Source organism: Coccinella septempunctata, chromosome 3 (genome assembly GCF_907165205.1).
Source record: "Coccinella septempunctata chromosome 3, icCocSept1.1, whole genome shotgun sequence".
NCBI lineage: Eukaryota > Metazoa > Arthropoda > Insecta > Coleoptera > Coccinellidae > Coccinella > Coccinella septempunctata.
The window spans coordinates 18203803-18222120 of NC_058191.1; the positions used below are offsets into that span (position 1 = coordinate 18203803).

An 18318-nucleotide genomic window follows, 5' to 3' on the forward strand; every position below is an offset into this window, starting at 1 on the left:
AGAAAATGTTATGCTCTACAACTTTTAAAATGAATACAAAAAAGATTTGGAGCCCAGGGAAGGGCATAATTAAAAAAAACTGATTTTTGTGAACTTTATGGCCAATAATAAGGATAAATTCAGATGCATACCACCCGACGATGTGATTACCGACAAGTGTTACGATCTGAATTGAACTAGCCAATTTGCCATCGTCAAGGCCCCAAATGGAGTACGCTCCACCGAAGAAAAGCAGATGCTGACCATGGTTTCGGCCTCATTTGGCCTCATCAGAGCAACATAGCATTTTTCTACGGTGGAGAACGTTTGGAATTGATGGAACTTTATTCAATATTGGCATGTTCCACTGGGTAATATGTATACCATTTGGGGCCTTGACGATGGCAAATTGGCTAGTTCAATTCAGATCGTAACACTTGACGATATTCATATCGTCGGGTGGTATGCATCTGAATTTATCCTTATTATTGTATTCATTGCCTTCAAGCGTGATCATTCTTCTTTATGGCCAATTTTTATTGTTTCGGCTAGCTAAAACTGTCAGATTATAATTTTTCCGTTATTCTTGAATCATTAGCTTCAAAATAAGAAAAGCACCACCTTTATTTCCTGCGACCCTGAAAACACGGGGCTCTATCTCTCGCCCAGAGGAACCCTTTTCTAGGGAACACTGTGGGGTTACTCACTCTCCTGAGTTCGCGACCCACTAAACCTAACCTGCTTTCCATTGGTCCCGGGCATTTGCCTATAAACCATTCATCCCTTGATCGGTTAATTTCCCAAAAACGAGTCATTCGCTTGACAAGAGAAGACGTGCTACAGTGCCCCTAGTGCTATAAAAGAGAAAGCGGACGAAAAAGTCGAAGTGTCACAGTGCCGTAAAAGTGAAAGCGGAGGTGAAAGTGCCCACTAACAAAGCTACGGAATATTTGATTCCGTCTGTGAAGTTTGTGTAGGCTCTATATTTGTTATCGGAATTTTAATTCGTTAAAATTTTCAAAGTTGGTGTTCATCCTAAGTGTCCAGAGGATTTTTTTTCTCGTTGGTACTGCAGAAAACATCAGGTGAGCTTATTTTTCGCATCTTTCTTTCTGATTTTTCTCATAGCGTACGGAATTTTTGATGAGTCGTTTTGTTTTTATGCATGAGATACATTTTTTTTTTGTCTTGAAAAATTTTATTTCCAATTTCTTTGAGTAGCAAAGTAATTATTAATTAGATTTTAAAATGTCTGACCATTCGGACTGCGATTCCGTAATGGAAGAAGACGCGCCGGAATTCGCTAATGTCGTGTCCGAACACGATATTTTGAGAGAGGAGAACGCAAGTTTGAAAGCGAGGGTGAATGAGCTAGATAGATGCGTATCTAGCTTAGTTGCTGAGATTAAAAATCTCAGGGAGAGGCTCGAGTTGCAGGAGGGAAATAAGGAAAGTCCTTACTCCAAAGCACTCAAAAAGAACATTATTTTGAAAAATGTCCAAGAAGTGACCGTACCGGTTCAAAAACAGAAGATGGAGGTGGTCAAAACCCCTCAAAACAAAATTTCCCCACCCGCCAAAAGAGTGAGAAAGGATAGCTCCTCGTCCAACGAAGACTCAAACAAAAAAAGAGTCTTGGAAACCCCAGCCCAAGAGAAAACCACTCCAGTGGAGAGAAAAGAAAAAATCCCCCCAGTTACCCTGAGAGGTACGTCCGAATGGACGTCAATTTCCAACGCGTTAATGCGAAACGGCATTAATTACAGCAGAGCGACAACTGTGAAGGACGGAATTAGGGTCGTCCCACAAACCCCACAAGATCATCGAAGGATGACTGAATTCCTCCACAAAATCAACAGAGAGTTTTACACTCTCCAACTAGAGGAGGAAAAGAAAATTTACGCGGTAGTGAGATACCTACCGCTGGATGCAGATATCCCGACGATATCCTTGACGACCTCAAGGATCAAGGGATCGTCGATGCTGAGGTCATAAGGATGACCTCAAATATAACAAAAAAGCCGATGCCCTTATTGCTGGTTAAAACCCAGAATAAGGGTATCTTCGAGGTGAGAAGGCTCTACAACATGAACTGTGTTGTTGAACCTGAGAGAAGGACGACCAGGCCTGGACAATGTTATCGCTGTCAGCGATATTGACATGCCCAAAGTAAGTGCACTTTTCCATGGAGGTGCGTGAAATGCTCCGGTAATCACAGCTCCAAGGAGTGTACGCTTACCAGGGAGAACGAGGAGCGAAATGCTTCTTGTGTTCTCTGTGGAGAGCAAGGACATCCAGCCAGCTACAAGGGATGTAGCGAATGGAAATTGGTCACTAAAAAGGCCAAGAGATCGCCAAGATCAAACCAAACCAGCTCGAGGCCAACACAAAATACTCCGAAGCCAGCCCAAAACTCTTCGGAAGTGAAGAAACCCCAGGAAACTGCAATCAAAGCAGTCAAAGAGACGAAGAAACCAGAAAAAAAGACGGAAAAGGCAAAAACCGTCAAAAAAGCCGAAACCAGAAAAGGAATTTCTGGAATCACTGAGGAACTGGATAAGTTCACGAAAAACCTCCTCAGCACGATGATGCAGAATCTGGAGAAAGAGATTGAGAAGAAGATGCAGCAAATTATTAAGAATATTTAATGGCTGATACGACGATAAAGAACAATCTCATAATCGTCTCTTGGAACGTCGAAGGATTGAGAGCCCGCAGACCAGAATTCGAAGAACTGATTGAAGAGAAGAGACCGGATGTCATAGCTCTCCAAGAAACAAGACTTAACCCCAACGTTCGGATAGCATTTCCCATATACGATATCTACAGAAATGATAGACCTAACAGCACAGGTGGCGTTGCTATACTGGCTAGAAGGAATATGGATCACCATTTCGACCAAATATTCAATGGTCAAGAAGTAGAAGCAATATCGATTATTGTGAATACCAATCGAGGACAAGTGAAGATTATTTCGACTTATAAATCACCGGATAAGGACATGCTGGATCTAAAAATGCTACTAGAAGGAAGACACCCGAAAATCATAATTGGTGATCTTAACTGCAAATCGCAGGAATGGAACAGTAGGGTGGAAAATAGCAACGGGAGAAGACTGAAGATTTATGCTGAAAAACTTAATGCAGTTGTGATAGGACCTGATATACCGAACTGCATATCAAGAGTAAATGGACTACCCGATGTACTGGACATTGTCGTAATGAAAGACATCACTGAAGAAATCCGATAGAATTCATAGTGGGACATGGCCCAAGAAACGAAGAAGAGACACAAACCAAGGATCGCACAGACTGGGAGAAATATAAGAATTTACTTCAGGAGAAAATCACGGAAATTCCCCAAATAAACACCCGGGATAAATTAGATGAAGCAGTTGAAAAATTGGAAAATCAAATAAAAGAAGCCTATGAAGAAAGCACCAAGAGAATAAGGAAACCAATTCCGAAACATTCACATGGAGATACGCCAAGGGATATAAAGGAACTTATAAAAAAGAACAGAAGACTCAGGAAAATCTACAGAACAACAAAAAGAGAAGAAGACAAGAAGAAACTGAATAAGCATAGTCAGATATTGAAAAATGCTTTAACAGAACTGCGTAATAACAGATGGCACCAGAGATTAAGGGAACTGAATACAATAGATCACTCGGCTTGGAAAATGCAAAAACGCTTACGACGAGAACAGACAGTTAAACCTCCACTGCATGGAGCAAACGGAATGGTATATACGAGACTTGAAAAAGCCGAAGCATTTGCCGACTCAATTGAGAGAGAAGCCAGAATATATTACAGAAATGATGATGACAATGAAGATCTAGAAGAAGAAGTGGAGGCAAACGAAGAACTGATGATGGAACCACCGGAAACCGAAATCATTCCAAAACCGGCTTCACCAACAGAAATCAAAGAGATAATAATGAAACTAAAAAACCGGAAAGCACCGGGAGAAGATAGGATAACGAATTATATGTTGAAGAAATTGCCTAGAAAAGGAATAGCAGCCTTGACGAATATAACAAACGGAGTGATGAGGACCGAATACTACCCAAAGAGATGGAAAACTGCAGAAATGATAGTTTTCAACAAGCCTGGAAAGGAACGGAAATTTCCTCAAAATTATAGACCAATCAGCCTACTATCAGCACTAGGAAAAGTCATCGAGAGGGTTATCGCCAAAAGGCTGAATGAGGAAACAGAAATGTTGAAGATAATTCCACCCGAACAATTTGGATTTCGACGAGAACACTCGACTGAACTCCAATTACTACGGCTCATAGAATACGTCACCGAAGGAATGCAGACCAAACAGGCCACAGGATTAGTTCTGATGGATATCGAGAGAGCTTTTGATAGAGTATGGCACGAAGGCCTAATCTACAAGATGAAAAAAGCAGGATATTCGACCAAGCTATGCAAGATTATGAGGAACTATCTGAGGAATAGGAACTTTTATGTGAAGATAGATGGAGCAACCTCTCAAACCAGACAATTGGAAGCGGGAGTACCTCAAAGATCGGTACTTGGACCTCTGCTTTACGTAATATACGTTTATGATATCCCGAAGAATGCTAGAAATATGCTCACCTTGTACGCAGATGACACAGGAATAGCGTTCAGACATCGACGCCCAGAGATCATACACCGGAGACTGCTGGAAGCCATAGATGAATTACTCAAATGGTGCATCAAATGGAAAATCCAAATCAATGGAAGAAAGACTAAAGCAATATTACTGCAAAAGAGAAGATTGAGGATGGAAGAAAACCTTGAAGTTGATGGAGAAGAGGTTGAATGGAAAAATGAAGCAAGATACCTAGGAGTGACGCTTGACAGAGGACTTACATGGAAAAACCACATCAAATGTGCTGTTGATAAAACAAAAGCCGCAATGAGTAAACTTTATCCACTCATAGGCAGAAGAAGTCATATGAATAAGAACATCAAGTTGACGATGATTAAAACTATTGCGCTACCACAACTCACATATGGATCGGCGGCATGGGGCTTCGCAGCCAAGACCCACATCAAGAGAATAGAGGCCACTGAGAATAAACTCCTTAGAATGGCGATTGACGTACCCTAGTTTGTTAGGAACAAACAAATCTACAAGGAATTGGAATGGGAACCAGTTACAGAATTTATGAAGAGAAAGGCGGAAAGGATATTCGACAAAGCCAAACAACATCCAAATGAGGAACTACGAAGATTAGTCGACTACGATCCAACGGAAGGAGCTAGTAGGTCAAGAACCTACCACCGAAGACCGAGAGATCAGTTAAGGATTTAAATGTAACCAAAGAAGAGCGAGCTTAACCTATAAAAGCTATAGGAAGCATACAACTATCAACACGACTATGATCGTGTGAGAGTCCAGAAACCATAAGAGTCAACTGGTTAATAGGCAAAATGCCCGGAACCTATGAAGAAGCAGTTAAGGGTTTTTAGTGGGTCTCGAGCTCAGAGAGTGAGAATCCCCACATTGTTCCCCCTCAGGAGAGGGTGTGTTCGTCTGTTTGCAGATTTTCCCCCTGCTACACAAAAAAAAAAAAGGTTAATTTCTTCTTGCACATTGTCGTGTTAGGGTTTTCTTGTTCGGACATTTCGGACATCTCTTCTTAGTATAGTTTTAATGAGTTTCCGTACTCATTTTAATCTCTTCTCAGTTGATCTCGCGGTCTCCTTTTGTAAATTCTCATTCTTCCTCTGTCTCCCTCCGGATCGTAGACCACTAGTCTCCTGAGTTCTTCGCTTGGATATTCCTTTGCTGTTTCGAATAACTTTTCAGCTTTCCTCTTCATAAATTTGTCGATGGTTTCCCACTTCAAATCTCGATATATCTTTTTGTTCCTAACAAACCAGGGCGCATCTATGGCACATCGTAGTAGCTTGTTTTCTGTTGCCTGAATTTTTTGTATATGGCTTTTTGCTGCGAATCCCCAAGCACCTGATCCATAAGTCAGTTGCGGTCTAGCAACGGCTTTGATTATTTTCTATTTTATCTCATTTGACATGTGGCTCCTTCTACCTATCAGCGGGTATAGTATATTCGTCGCTGCCTTGGTTTTGTCAACGGCTTGTTTCATATGGCTTCTCCAAGTTAGACCTTTGTCTAGGGTGATACCTAAATATTTCGCTTCGTTTTTTCACTCGATTTCTTCTCCATCTACCTCTAGATTTGTTGTAGTTCTGTTTCCTTTTCTGCAGTAATATCGCTTGGCTCTTTTGTCCGTTGAGCTTTATTTTCCATTTAATACACCAGTCATTTATTTCATCTATAGCTTCGTGTTATTTTCCTTCTATGATTTCTGGCTTGCGATGTCGCATTGCGATTCCGGTGTCGTCGGCATATAGTGCCAGCATAGTCCTTGGAGATTTTGGTATATCGAGAATATATATGTTATACAGTAACGGCCCAAGTACTGACACTTGGGGCACCCCTGCTTCCATATATCTGGTTGTGGAATTTTCTCCTTCCACTTTCATGTAGAATCTTCTGTTCCTCAAATAATTCCTATTCAACTTGCACAGTATGATTGAATATCCAGCATATCTCATTCTGTAAATCAATCCTTCATGCCATACTCTGTCGAATGCTCTGGCGACATCTAGTAGAGCAAAACCTGTGGCTTGTTTATTTTGGAATCCTTCTGTTATGTATTCTGCGAGTCCCAGTAATTGCTGTCCTGCTGAGTGATCGCTTCTGAATCCGAATTGCTCTGCTGGAATGAGATTCAGACTTTCAGTTTCTTCTGTAAGCCTCCTGGCGATTACTCTTTCTACTACTTTTCCTAGGGCGGGCAATAAACTTATCGGCCTGTAGTTTTAGGGGAATTTTTTATCTTTGCCTGGTTTGTTGAACACTATGACTTCTGCAGTTTTCCACTTTTCCATATAGTGTTCAGTCCTCATTATACCGTTTGCAATATTTGTGAGAGCAGCTATACCTTTTCTAGGTAATTTCTTCCACATAGCATTCGTTATTTTATCACTTCCGGGAGCTTTTCTATTTTTCAAGCTTCTGATTATCTTCTTTATTTCAAATGAAGAGGCTTGTTTTTCTATTTTGTTTATGGTGGTTCGTCCATTTCTGCTTCGTTGTTCTCAACTAGTTCTTTCAGATCATCGTTATCGTTATCAGGTCTGTAATTTATTCTCGATTCTCTTTCGATCGAGTCCGCCTGTGCTTTAGCTTTATCGATATTCAAATATGCCATTCCACTTTCTCCGTGGAGAGGTGGTATTTTAGTCTTTTCTCTTCTGAGACATTTTTGCATTTTCCATGCAGACTGATCGATAGTATTTAGTTCTTGAACTCTTTTGTTCCACATATTTGTTCTCATGTCCTTCATGGCACTTTTGAGAACATGGCTGTGTCGATTTAGATTTCTCTTATTTATATCTGTTTTGTCGAGCCTGTATTTCTTCTTAGTCTTCGATTTTCCCTGATGAGATCTTTGATTTCTCTGGGTGTATTACCGTGTGGATGTATCGGTGCTGGTCTCGTTATTTTCTTTGTGCTCTTTTTGTAGGCATCTAGTATATTCTTTTCTAGTTTATCAACTGCACTTTCAAGGTCTTCCGATGTGTTGATTGTTGATATTTCTGTTACCTCCGATTGTATCAGATGGCTATATTTAGTCCAATCGGTGTATTCTCTTGTTTGCATTAGTTCTCTTCTTGGCCCTTCTCCTATTGTTAATTCGATGGGTTTATGGTTAGAGGTTCCGTCCCACAAGGTCTCTATCGAGAATTCTCTAGTGATATTCTTCATAATTGCGATATCAATTATATCTGGTAATCCATTTCCGAATGCTAGGTACGTTGGTTCTTCAGGTCCAATAACGGTAGCTTCATGTTTTTCAGCGAGATCTTTCAGTTTTTTGCCATTTCTGTTTTCCATCCTGCTGTTCCATTCTGGAGATTTGCAATTAAAATATCCGATGCAGATTTTCGGGTTTGTTCCATCTAGTAAGTTGTTGATCTCTTCTTCCAATATGTTATTTGGGGGTCTTTTATATGCCGACGTTTTTCGATCAGAAAACTATCGGCTCTGTCTAAGTATGAATCCCAATGTCGCATTACAGGACGAAGTGACATGGTCGATATTTGAATCGAATTTAACTTTAGAATCCAATACAACTCCTCGATCTTTTACGTGAGTTGAACGAAAGAGCACTGTGTCCTGCATTGCATAGGGATAGTGGATTGTATTTTTATTTCTTGTGAACGAAACTACATGACATTTACTCAGGTTCAAGATGAGACCGCTTTTCTTACAAAATTTCTCATATTTCTTTCTGAAGGGTTACACAATCATTAATTTCTTTGATTCTAAAATAAATTTTGAGATCATCAGCAAATACGAGTATCTTGCAGATATTGAATTTTTTTTAATATTGTTTATATATATAATAAATAATAGTGGTCCTAGATGGGATCCCTGAGGTACCCCTGAAGTCGCTGTGAAATATCGAGATCTGAAACCCTCCACTGAAACATATTGAGATCTATTATTTAAGTAGGATCCCAACGTCCTTTAACCTGGTGATCAACAGTGGAATATTTATTTTATCAAAGGCTTTGCTGAAATCAGTGTAAACAGCGTCGACTTTATCTAAGTTTCCAAGAAGGTATTCAGTGAAAAAATAAGTAAATTAGTCTCAATTGACCGTCCTTTGATATATCCATGTTGTTTGGGAATAATTTGAGTTTGCACTAGATGAAGGAGGTGAGGATACACAATTGATTCGAATAGTTTAGCAAATATACAAAGCTTACTGATAGGCCTGTAGTTGCCTACGAGGTTCTTTTGACCAGATTCGAAAATAGGCACAATAGTTGCCTCCTTCCATCTTTTCGGAAACACTCCTGTTCTTAATGATTTGTTGTATATGATTGTTAGGGGATAGAAAGTGCTTCGCTACAGTTACGAAGGAAACAACTTGTTATCAATTCAGGTCCTGCACCCTTGTTCACATTCAACGAATTCAGACCGATCTCCACTTCTCTAACATCCAGTTCATCTCTACTAAGAACGTAGTTATTAATTTCGTCAGGGGTATCACCTGATCTAGTATGGAAATATGGTTGGGTTCACACACACGCACTTTCTAAATATTCAGCGAAGAGTTCACCGGAAACCTTGCTTTTCACAGAAACAAACTTAAAAAATTTACCAGGATCAACCTTAATGTCATATTCAACCGAATTCACATATTTCCTAAAATCCATTTTAATGTTTTTTTTGCATAAAGAGCGTAATGTTTTGTACTCAACTTCATCCAATTTATTCTTATAAATCTTCCACCTTTTGTGAATCTTATTTTCACGTTTACTCAGTTTAATTGATTGAAAAGAGAAATAGGAAGGGAACTTCTTCAGAAGAGAAATGACGGACATATACTAGTGCGACGGAAGGTAGAGCGAAAGGAACAGCACTTACACACCATATATTAGACAAAACATCGAGGGGACCACGGAAGAGGTGAACAAGGCCATCAAATCTTTAAAAAACAGAAAGACCCCGGGCCCGGACGGAATACAGAACGAACTGTTGAAATGTGGTATGGAAATACTCACAATGGAACTGAAGAAACTTATCCAGAAGATATTACATCAATGCAGAATACCACAACAATGGAAAACCAGCATAATTGTACCGATGTTCAAGAAGGAGACAAGCGCGAACCAAATAATTACAAGGGTATAAACCTGCTCGCTACTACTATGAAACTCGTCACAAAAATAATAACGAACAGGATTAATTCGAGCACTTCACTGTCAGATGAGCAACAGGGGTTTAGATCTGGAAGGTCTTGCGTTGAAGCTATATTTGTGTTTCGAGAAGTGGTGGAAAAATCTATAGCATATTACAAGCCAGCTTATATGTGTTTCATAGACTTAACAAAAGCCTCTGATCGCATAAGACTGGAGGATATAGTACACCTCTTATATAACAGAAACATACATCCAAATATCATCGAAACAATAGGGGACATATATCGAAACAATACAGGGAAACCGCGAATCAACGGCCAACTAACAAAAAGAAATCCCAATAAGTAGTGGCATCAGACAAGGAGACTCCTCGAGCCCATTACTATTTAACATCATAATGGATGAAATTATCAAAAGAGTGCGCAGGGGAATAGGCTACAGAATGGGTAACAGGGAAATTCAAATTCTCTGCTACGAAGATGATGCAGTGATTATGGCCGAAAGTGAAGATGACCTTCAGAGACTCCTGCATGTTTTCAATACCACGGCAAAAAAAATCATGCTGATCTCGGTCGAGATAACCAAGTGTATGTCTAGGGAACCTTTAAGAGGCAAACTGGAGGTAGATGGTAAGGTTATCAAGCATGAGTCATCATTTGGATACCTGAGTGTGAGTTTAACAAACTATGGGAACGTGGAAGAGGAAGTAAAGCTGCATTCACAATTAATTCGCGGGCCGAAGTGCACTTCGGCACGAAATTTACCATTCGCAATAATCTTGGAACCAAATACTCAAATGAATAAAAAATGTAACTGATCAAAACATAAGCATCATCATCATCTATAGCCGGCACGAAATTCCTTGCCGAAGTGATAGTTTGCAACTTGCAAGAAATTTTGTCTTGAATTTCATTGTGAATGGTAACGGAGAACGCCATCTGCTAAGCTTTCGTGGCGAAGTGCACTTCGGCCCGTGAATTGATTGTGAATGTAGCTTAAGGCAGCAAGTCGCTAGGGCCAATAAAGTGGCAGGATGTTTGAACAACACGATCTGGAAGAACAGAAATCTCCGAATGGAAACAAAGACCCCTATTTACAAGACGACCATCAGGCCAATCATGATATACACCGCGGAGACGAGACCAGATACATTCAAAACTAGACGACTCTTGGAGACTACAGAAATGCGAGTTCTAAGACGGATAACAGGCAAAACAATGAGAGATAGAGAACGGAGTGAAAACATCAGAAGAGAATGTAAGACGAAAAATATTAACGAGTCGGTGAAAGGAAGGAAAATGGAATGGAACCGGCACATTGGACGAATGACAGAGGACAGATTGGTGAGAATTGCAAGAGATATGTCACCAAGTGGGAGGCGAAGTGTTGGCCGTCCTAGAAAGAGATGGAGTGATGACATCGACCTGAGATGAGGTGAATTCATTCGATGAATGAACAGGCCTTAGGCCTAATCTAGAAATTAGAAGAAGAAAAAGTAAAAGACATCAGAATCCACATCACTGCAATCTAAACATTCAAGCCATGGTATTCCAACTAATGTTCTATTTATAAAGTCATAATCAGCAATGGAATGGAATGGAATGGAATCAGCATTTTTGAAACTGAAAAAATAATCATGACTATTTTTTAAGAATAGTTCGAACTCTAGCAAAAATTCGAGCAAAGGATGATGTTTATCCTCCGGGACAGCGAGAGAATCGCATTTCTGAACGTTGTTTATTGAAAAACTATTGCAAAAAAATAAATCTAGGGTTTTTCCGCTACTATTTTTAATGGTATTGAACTGCATTCACTCTAAAAAAGATGAAGAGCCTATAAGTTCTTCGCTCCTGCTATCAACATTAATGGCTTTATAATCTCCGTTTGTACCCTCTTCCCACACCAAATTAGGTGAATTAAAGTCTGCCACAATTCGTACAATGTGGTCTGTTACAAAAGTTAGTTACAGCACTAGAATCTGTCGGAGGAATATATACACAACAGAGCAAATGTTCATATGATTGATTGAAATTTTCACCCATACATCCTAGACGTCACTTTTGAGTTCTAGTACTCGAAAAGGCTTTAACTTGTTCTTGACTGCGATGAACACACCACCTCCGTCTCTCCTAGCACTTGATGTAGTAGATCGATCTCTTCGGAAAATTGAATACAATGCTGGATCAACAACTTCACTATCGAATACACGGTCGTTTAACCAGGACTCGCTGACGAACACCAAGTCATGACCAAGTCTTTTAGTTTAGTTCTGAGACAACGCACATTCTGGTAAAAACAACTAAAAGACGTGATCAGCACGTTGCCGTTTTGAGTCCAAACATATTTGTATCCTTTCGTTCTCGCCAGAGCCCGGGCCTCTTTGAAAATAATTTTACTAGTAAGTAGGTATCAAATACTCGTTTATGTAAAATCTATCAGATATTCCCTCTACAGCCAAGCCACTGCGGATTGACTTAAAGGAGAGACGCTTCCTGCGAAAAGAGGCAAGGAAATCGTCAGGAATTGTCTTTGAAATAAATAAATCTGACTATTATATTCTTGTGTTCATCTTTAATGTACTCTTGTAACGTAATCTATTGAACTCCGCTCTATTTGAATGTCCATATAAGAACCAATAGAGGACACAACTTCAATCAGATTTTCACCAGATCTATCTGGCACATTTTGTATTTCCACGTTGTTTTGTCGGCTATGTCTCTCCAAGTTTTCGATCTTATTGTTAAGAAGGGATACTTCCCCAGCTAGCTTATTATTCTCCATCTCTAATCTCGAAACGGCAGCTATGATCTCGTTGAATTTGAGGAGTTTAACCTCGAAATCGGTGGTCTTATCACAACAAAAATTGACTGAGTCCTTCAAACCCTTTACCTCCTGGGTAAGGTGATCGATAAGGCTGCTGAATTCTCCCTGAACGGACCCACCAATGTTCCTCCTGGTCTCATCCGCCGCCCTGCTTGCTGCCGAAAAATCAAACGAACGACGAGGTGTCTCCGTGATTACACCGGATGAGTCACCTCGGGGATGGATCCACCTCTGCTTGACGAACACCGCCAACCAGCACCAGGTAGTTCAGTGATAACGGCCAGCTGACCCTTTGTATCTTTTTAATTTCACTGCATGTTCCGTTGGCATGATAAGAAACCCCGCAAAAACCAGTACACTTAATGGCTGGATTTCGATTTGTTATTAATTGTTCACAGTTTTTACAAGAAGCATTTGGTTCTTATGAAGAATCACGAGACACCAAGAAGAGAGAAAAATTGCACAATTTTCAGGTATAGATATAAACTAATTAATTTGGAAATTAAGTACGTCAATTGGCACTTCTGACAAGAATCTGCGGAGTGATCGTCAATACGTCTTCACGTCCGCACAGATATAATATATATATATATATTTTTTTTTTTGTTTTTTTTTTTCTTAATCACCTTTGCAGGGTGAGGCTTAGAGCTTGCCGGTTCCTCACAGAACAAGGCAACACTCAATTGCTAGTGAGGAAACTTCTCACAATTCTCGTGGTCCACAAGATCACTTCCTTTTGCGCCTTCTCTATTAGATCTTCGTGCAGTCCAAGTTTGGCTGTGTTCCCAGCCAGGTGCATCTCAACCAGCCCATTCGTGGTAATGACTAGAGGAAGTATGGTTATGTGGGTAAGTCTGTAGAGTTCTTTTAATTCAAATGCCAGATCGTGATATTTAAATATCTTTTCAGCGTACGCTTTTTCAACGTTGTCGTCGACCGGTAGGGTGATGTCAATTATAGTGACTCGGTTTTCCATCTTTTCAAGGACGACAATATCGGCCCGGTTGTGCGCTATTGGCCTGTCCGTTATCAGTGGATGGTCCCAATACACCCTCACAGCATCATTCTCCTGAACTCGTTTAGGTAAGTATTCGTGTATTTTTCTTTCTGTTTTTAATAATCCATATTTCAGGGCGATGGCTTGATGGAATACTTTTGCCATGGCATTGTGTCGATCAGTGTATTCCCTGGGAGCGAGCGCTGGGCAAGATGATGTGACATGCTGAATTGTTTCTGGTGCCTGAGAGCATTTACGGCATCTGTCGCTGAAAATATTTCTTCCCGTTATGTTTTTCTGGTACGCTCTCGTAGGAACCACCTGATCCTGGATCGCTGCCAGTCTACCCTCCGTTTCTGGAAAGAGGTATCCAGCTTTGAGGTATGAGAGGGATCTTTCTGCATCTATATTTCCATTTTTTAGGACCGTTGGATATCTTCCGTGGAGTGCCTTGCCATGCCATTCTTCGCATAGTTCCTCGATGGTTGAAGGTTCAGAAGCCAGGTTCAGCGCCGTAATACCTTGATCTTCCCTGGAGAGTGCTTTATAGAAAGGTAAGTGTTTTGATTTAAAATATTCTCTCATATCCTAGACTGTATTGTGGTGTATGGTTTCGATGTTTTGCATACCTCTGCCCCCTTTATATATAATAATAATAATAATAATAATAATAATAATAATAATATTTATTGATTCCATTAGATTACATATATAACGTAAAATTGGGATAGGTCAGAAACATTGAATAGAAAAATGGTTAACCTTTACAAAATTCTTTGAAATCACCTATATTGTAGGGCTCACAGTTTAAAATCACAGGATACAAGGCTTTCTTAAATTTTAAAGGGTCAGAAATATTTCTTATTTTAGGAGGCAATATGTTGAAAATACTCACTGCCATATATTCTACGTTTTTTTCTCTTAAAGTAGTTTTGTGTGCTGGTACAGTATAAGGAAATATTCTTCTAGTAGCATTCAAATTTTTGTAAGGCTCGAAATAATGTTTGTGTTTACAGAAAAAAATCATTAATCTAAATATATATAAACCATAGATAGTTAGAATATTATTGCCTTTGAAGAATCCCCTACAAGATTCTCTATATCCTAAATTTAACATTGTTCTTAATGCTTGTTTTTGAATGACAAATAAATCGCTCACATAAGAAGAATTACCCCAGAAAATTATTCCATATGACAGGATAGATTGAAAGCTGGCAAAATATACAACTTTAAGCAGATCAAAATTGATTTGCTTTCTCAACATAAAAAGCATGTAATTTACAGAATTGAGTCTACCTCTAAGATGTTCAATATGAGGTCCCCATTTAAGGTGTCTATCCACTACAATTCCCAAAAAAGTAACACTCTCTCTAACCATGACATCATTACCTGAAAAGTTAATTGACAAAGGAAAGTGCAATTTAGATCTTTCACTATAGAAAAATAAACAGTGGGTTTTATCAATATTCAAAACAAGATTGAGAGCTCCCAACCAGTCACCCACTGACTTCAGTACACTTTTTGAGTCTTCTATAGCTGTTGCAACACTAGGGGATTCGAGAATGTAGTTGGTATCATCAGCAAACATACCCATATTGTGCTTGATTGGAATTCTGGCCTTAGGTAAACCATTAATGTAGATAATGAAAAGTGGAGGTCCTGGAATACTTCCCTGTGGAACGCCCATAGTGATTACTCTCTCGTTCGACTGCAATATTTCACCATCCACTTCCATAACAACTATCTGTCTCCTGGATGACAGGTAACTCTCCATTAGCTTTAACTGATTGTCTCTGATGCCGTAGTCCTCAAGAATTGATAACAAGCGTTCATGATCCACACAATCAAAAGCCTTGGTAAGATCCAAGAATAGACCCAAGGGAACCTCACCTTGTTCGAGGGCAACTAAAACTTTCGTTATAAGTTCAAATGTGGCGGTTTCAATATTTCTGTTCTTCACAAAGCCATGTTGATGTTTCGAGATAACATTAAATTTTTGAAAAAAACTCAGAAGTCTGTTACATAGAATTTTCTCAAAGACCTTAGAAAATGAAGATAAGATGCTGATAGGTCTGTAACTATTTGGCTCTTCAATGGGACCCTTCTTATATATGGGCTTCACAATGGCAATCTTCAGACTATCCGGAAAAATGCCCTCTTTAAACGAACGATTGATTATATAACATAGGGGTGAAAGAATAATCTCAATCGATGCCTTGACAATTTTCATTGGAATTTCATCATAACCAACGGACTGTTTGTTCTTTAAAGATTTCACAGCTGATAGAAGCTCGCTGTGTGAAACCTCAAACATGAAAAAGGATTTGCCCAGTCTGTCATGATCAGTGTCAATATCTTTGTTCAAATTACTTGTGAGTACATGAGGAAAATCAATGAAAAAGTTGTTGAACTCATCTGGCAACAGAGAGCCATCACAATTGCCAGTAATAGTCGCTGAGATCTTGTTTTTAGTAAGGGAATTAATTACATTCCAGGAAGCCTTGGACTTATTATCAGAATTTTTAATAAAGTTGTTGAAATGTTCCTTTTTTGCCCGGGATAGTAGGTAGTCATAATGTTTCTTAGTGGATTTATACATGGATTTAAATTCAGGTTTAGTGAATGAAGCAGTATATAGAATATCAAGTTGTTTTTTGATAGTCATTAATTCAGGAGTAAGTTTGAAGTTCTTTTTTGATGGTGAGTTTTTAATGTTAACTCTTGGGAAACACTGTATGAACAAGTTGGAAAATCGTTGATGAAATACATTCCAAAGTTGATTGGGATCAACAGAGTTGGTATAGATGTCATCCCAACTCAGTAAGGAAAGTTCTTGAAGGAAAAATTCAGTAGATTCAGAGCTGAAAATTCTTGTTTTGGCAGTTTTGCTTCTTTGTTTAGGATTGAAATTCAGGTTGGTAGTGAATTTCAATGCAGAATGATCGGAAATATGATACTCTATTGCCTGGGTCAATCCTTCAAGGGCAGTAATCACATTATCTAAACAGGTGCCTGAAGAAGGACGGGTTGGTTGTCGATTTAATGGTTTCACATGAAAACTTTCCAAGAGAGACATAAAATTTCTGACATCAGGTGAAGTGGAGAGGATGTCCAAGTTAAAATCCCCTACCAAAATGAATGGAGCTTTTTCCAGCGAGCATCGTTCGAGTATTGCCCTAAGTTTTTCCAAAAATAGATCTACATCTGCCAATGATGGGGAATTAGGCCTGTAGATGCAAATAAACAGAAATTTGTGCTGGTCTACAGAAAATTGAGCTGCAGAGCATTCAATAACATAAGGTATACTAATTGAATTATAGTCCTTTCTTTCGGTACAGGTAAATTCTTCCTTACAGTATATCGCACAACCACCATGACTTCCCCTTGCACGACAGTAGCTTGAGACCAGCTTATAACCAAGTTCATTAAGTTCATCACTGCATTTCCAGTGTTCAGTCACAGCTATTATATCTGGTTTTTCTTGATGGGCCACAAGTTGAAGTTGATTGAAAGCAGTACCCAAGGATTGAACATTCTGAAGAATGAGGCTAAAACATTTCTCTGATTTAAGTTCAGGACTAGCAGCAGCATTTATGTTTTCTGTTGTTCTCTGTTCTTCTGAAAAAAATTTTTGTCAAAGGAAAATTCTCTCAATATAACTCCTCGGGGCCAGAAGGATTCACAAAACACAGTTTTGTAAGCATTTTCATCTGGTAGGCCTATACTAAAAGATGAGTTTTGTCCAATTGTGTTTAACTTTTTCACTATTATGAGATCACTACCTTCTATACAATCCAAAAACGATAACATATCCTGTTCTGTGACTTCTTTACCAGCAATTCTACCAGCATAGATCCATTTTCTACGTATTGCACCTTGAATTAAACTTTCTGAACTATCCGTTTTCGTTACTGAGTTGGGATGACATCTATACCAACTCTGTTGATCCCAATCAACTTTGGAATGTATTTCATCAACGATTTTCCAACTTGTTCATACAGTGTTTCCCAAGAGTTAACATTAAAAACTCACCATCAAAAAAGTACTTCAAACTTACTCCTGAATTAATGACTATCAAAAAACAACTTGATATTCTATATACTGCTTCATTCACTAAACCTGAATTTAAATCCGTGTATAAATCCACTAAGAAACATTATGACTACCTACTATCCCGGGCAAAAAAGGAACATTTCAACAACTTTATTAAAAATTCTGATAATAAGTCCAAGGCTTCCTGGAATGTAATTAATTCCCTTACTAAAAACAAGATCTCAGCGACTATTACTGGCAATTGTGATGGCTCTCTGTTGCCAGATGAGTTCAACAACTTTTTCATTGATTTTCCTCATGTACTCACAAGTAATTTGAACAAAGATATTGACACTGATCATGACAGACTGGGCAAATCCTTTTTCATGTTTGAGGTTTCACACAGCGAGCTTCTATCAGCTGTGAAATCTTTAAAGAACAAACAGTCCGTTGGTTATGATGAAATTCCAATGAAAATTGTCAAGGCATCGATTGAGATTATTCTTTCACCCCTATGTTATATAATCAATCGTTCGTTTAAAGAGGGCATTTTTCCGGATAGTCTGAAGATTGCCATTGTGAAGCCCATATATAAGAAGGGTCCCATTGAAGAGCCAAATAGTTACAGACCTATCAGCATCTTATCTTCATTTTCTAAGGTCTTTGAGAAAATTCTATGTAACAGACTTCTGAGTTTTTTTCAAAAATTTAATGTTATCTCGAAACATCAACATGGCTTTGTGAAGA

General features: G+C 39.0%; 1 protein-coding gene across 1 annotated transcript; it reads left to right on the plus strand.

The window, feature by feature from the left end:
* The first annotated feature begins 10116 nt into the window (after positions 1-10116).
* LOC123310328 lies at positions 10117-11152 on the plus strand. Its single transcript, XM_044893792.1, has 2 exons — positions 10117-10389; positions 10724-11152. Exons 1-2 carry the CDS (start codon positions 10117-10119, stop codon positions 11150-11152), a joined length of 702 nt encoding a protein of 233 aa, XP_044749727.1.
* Positions 11153-18318: the final 7166 nt, after the last annotated feature.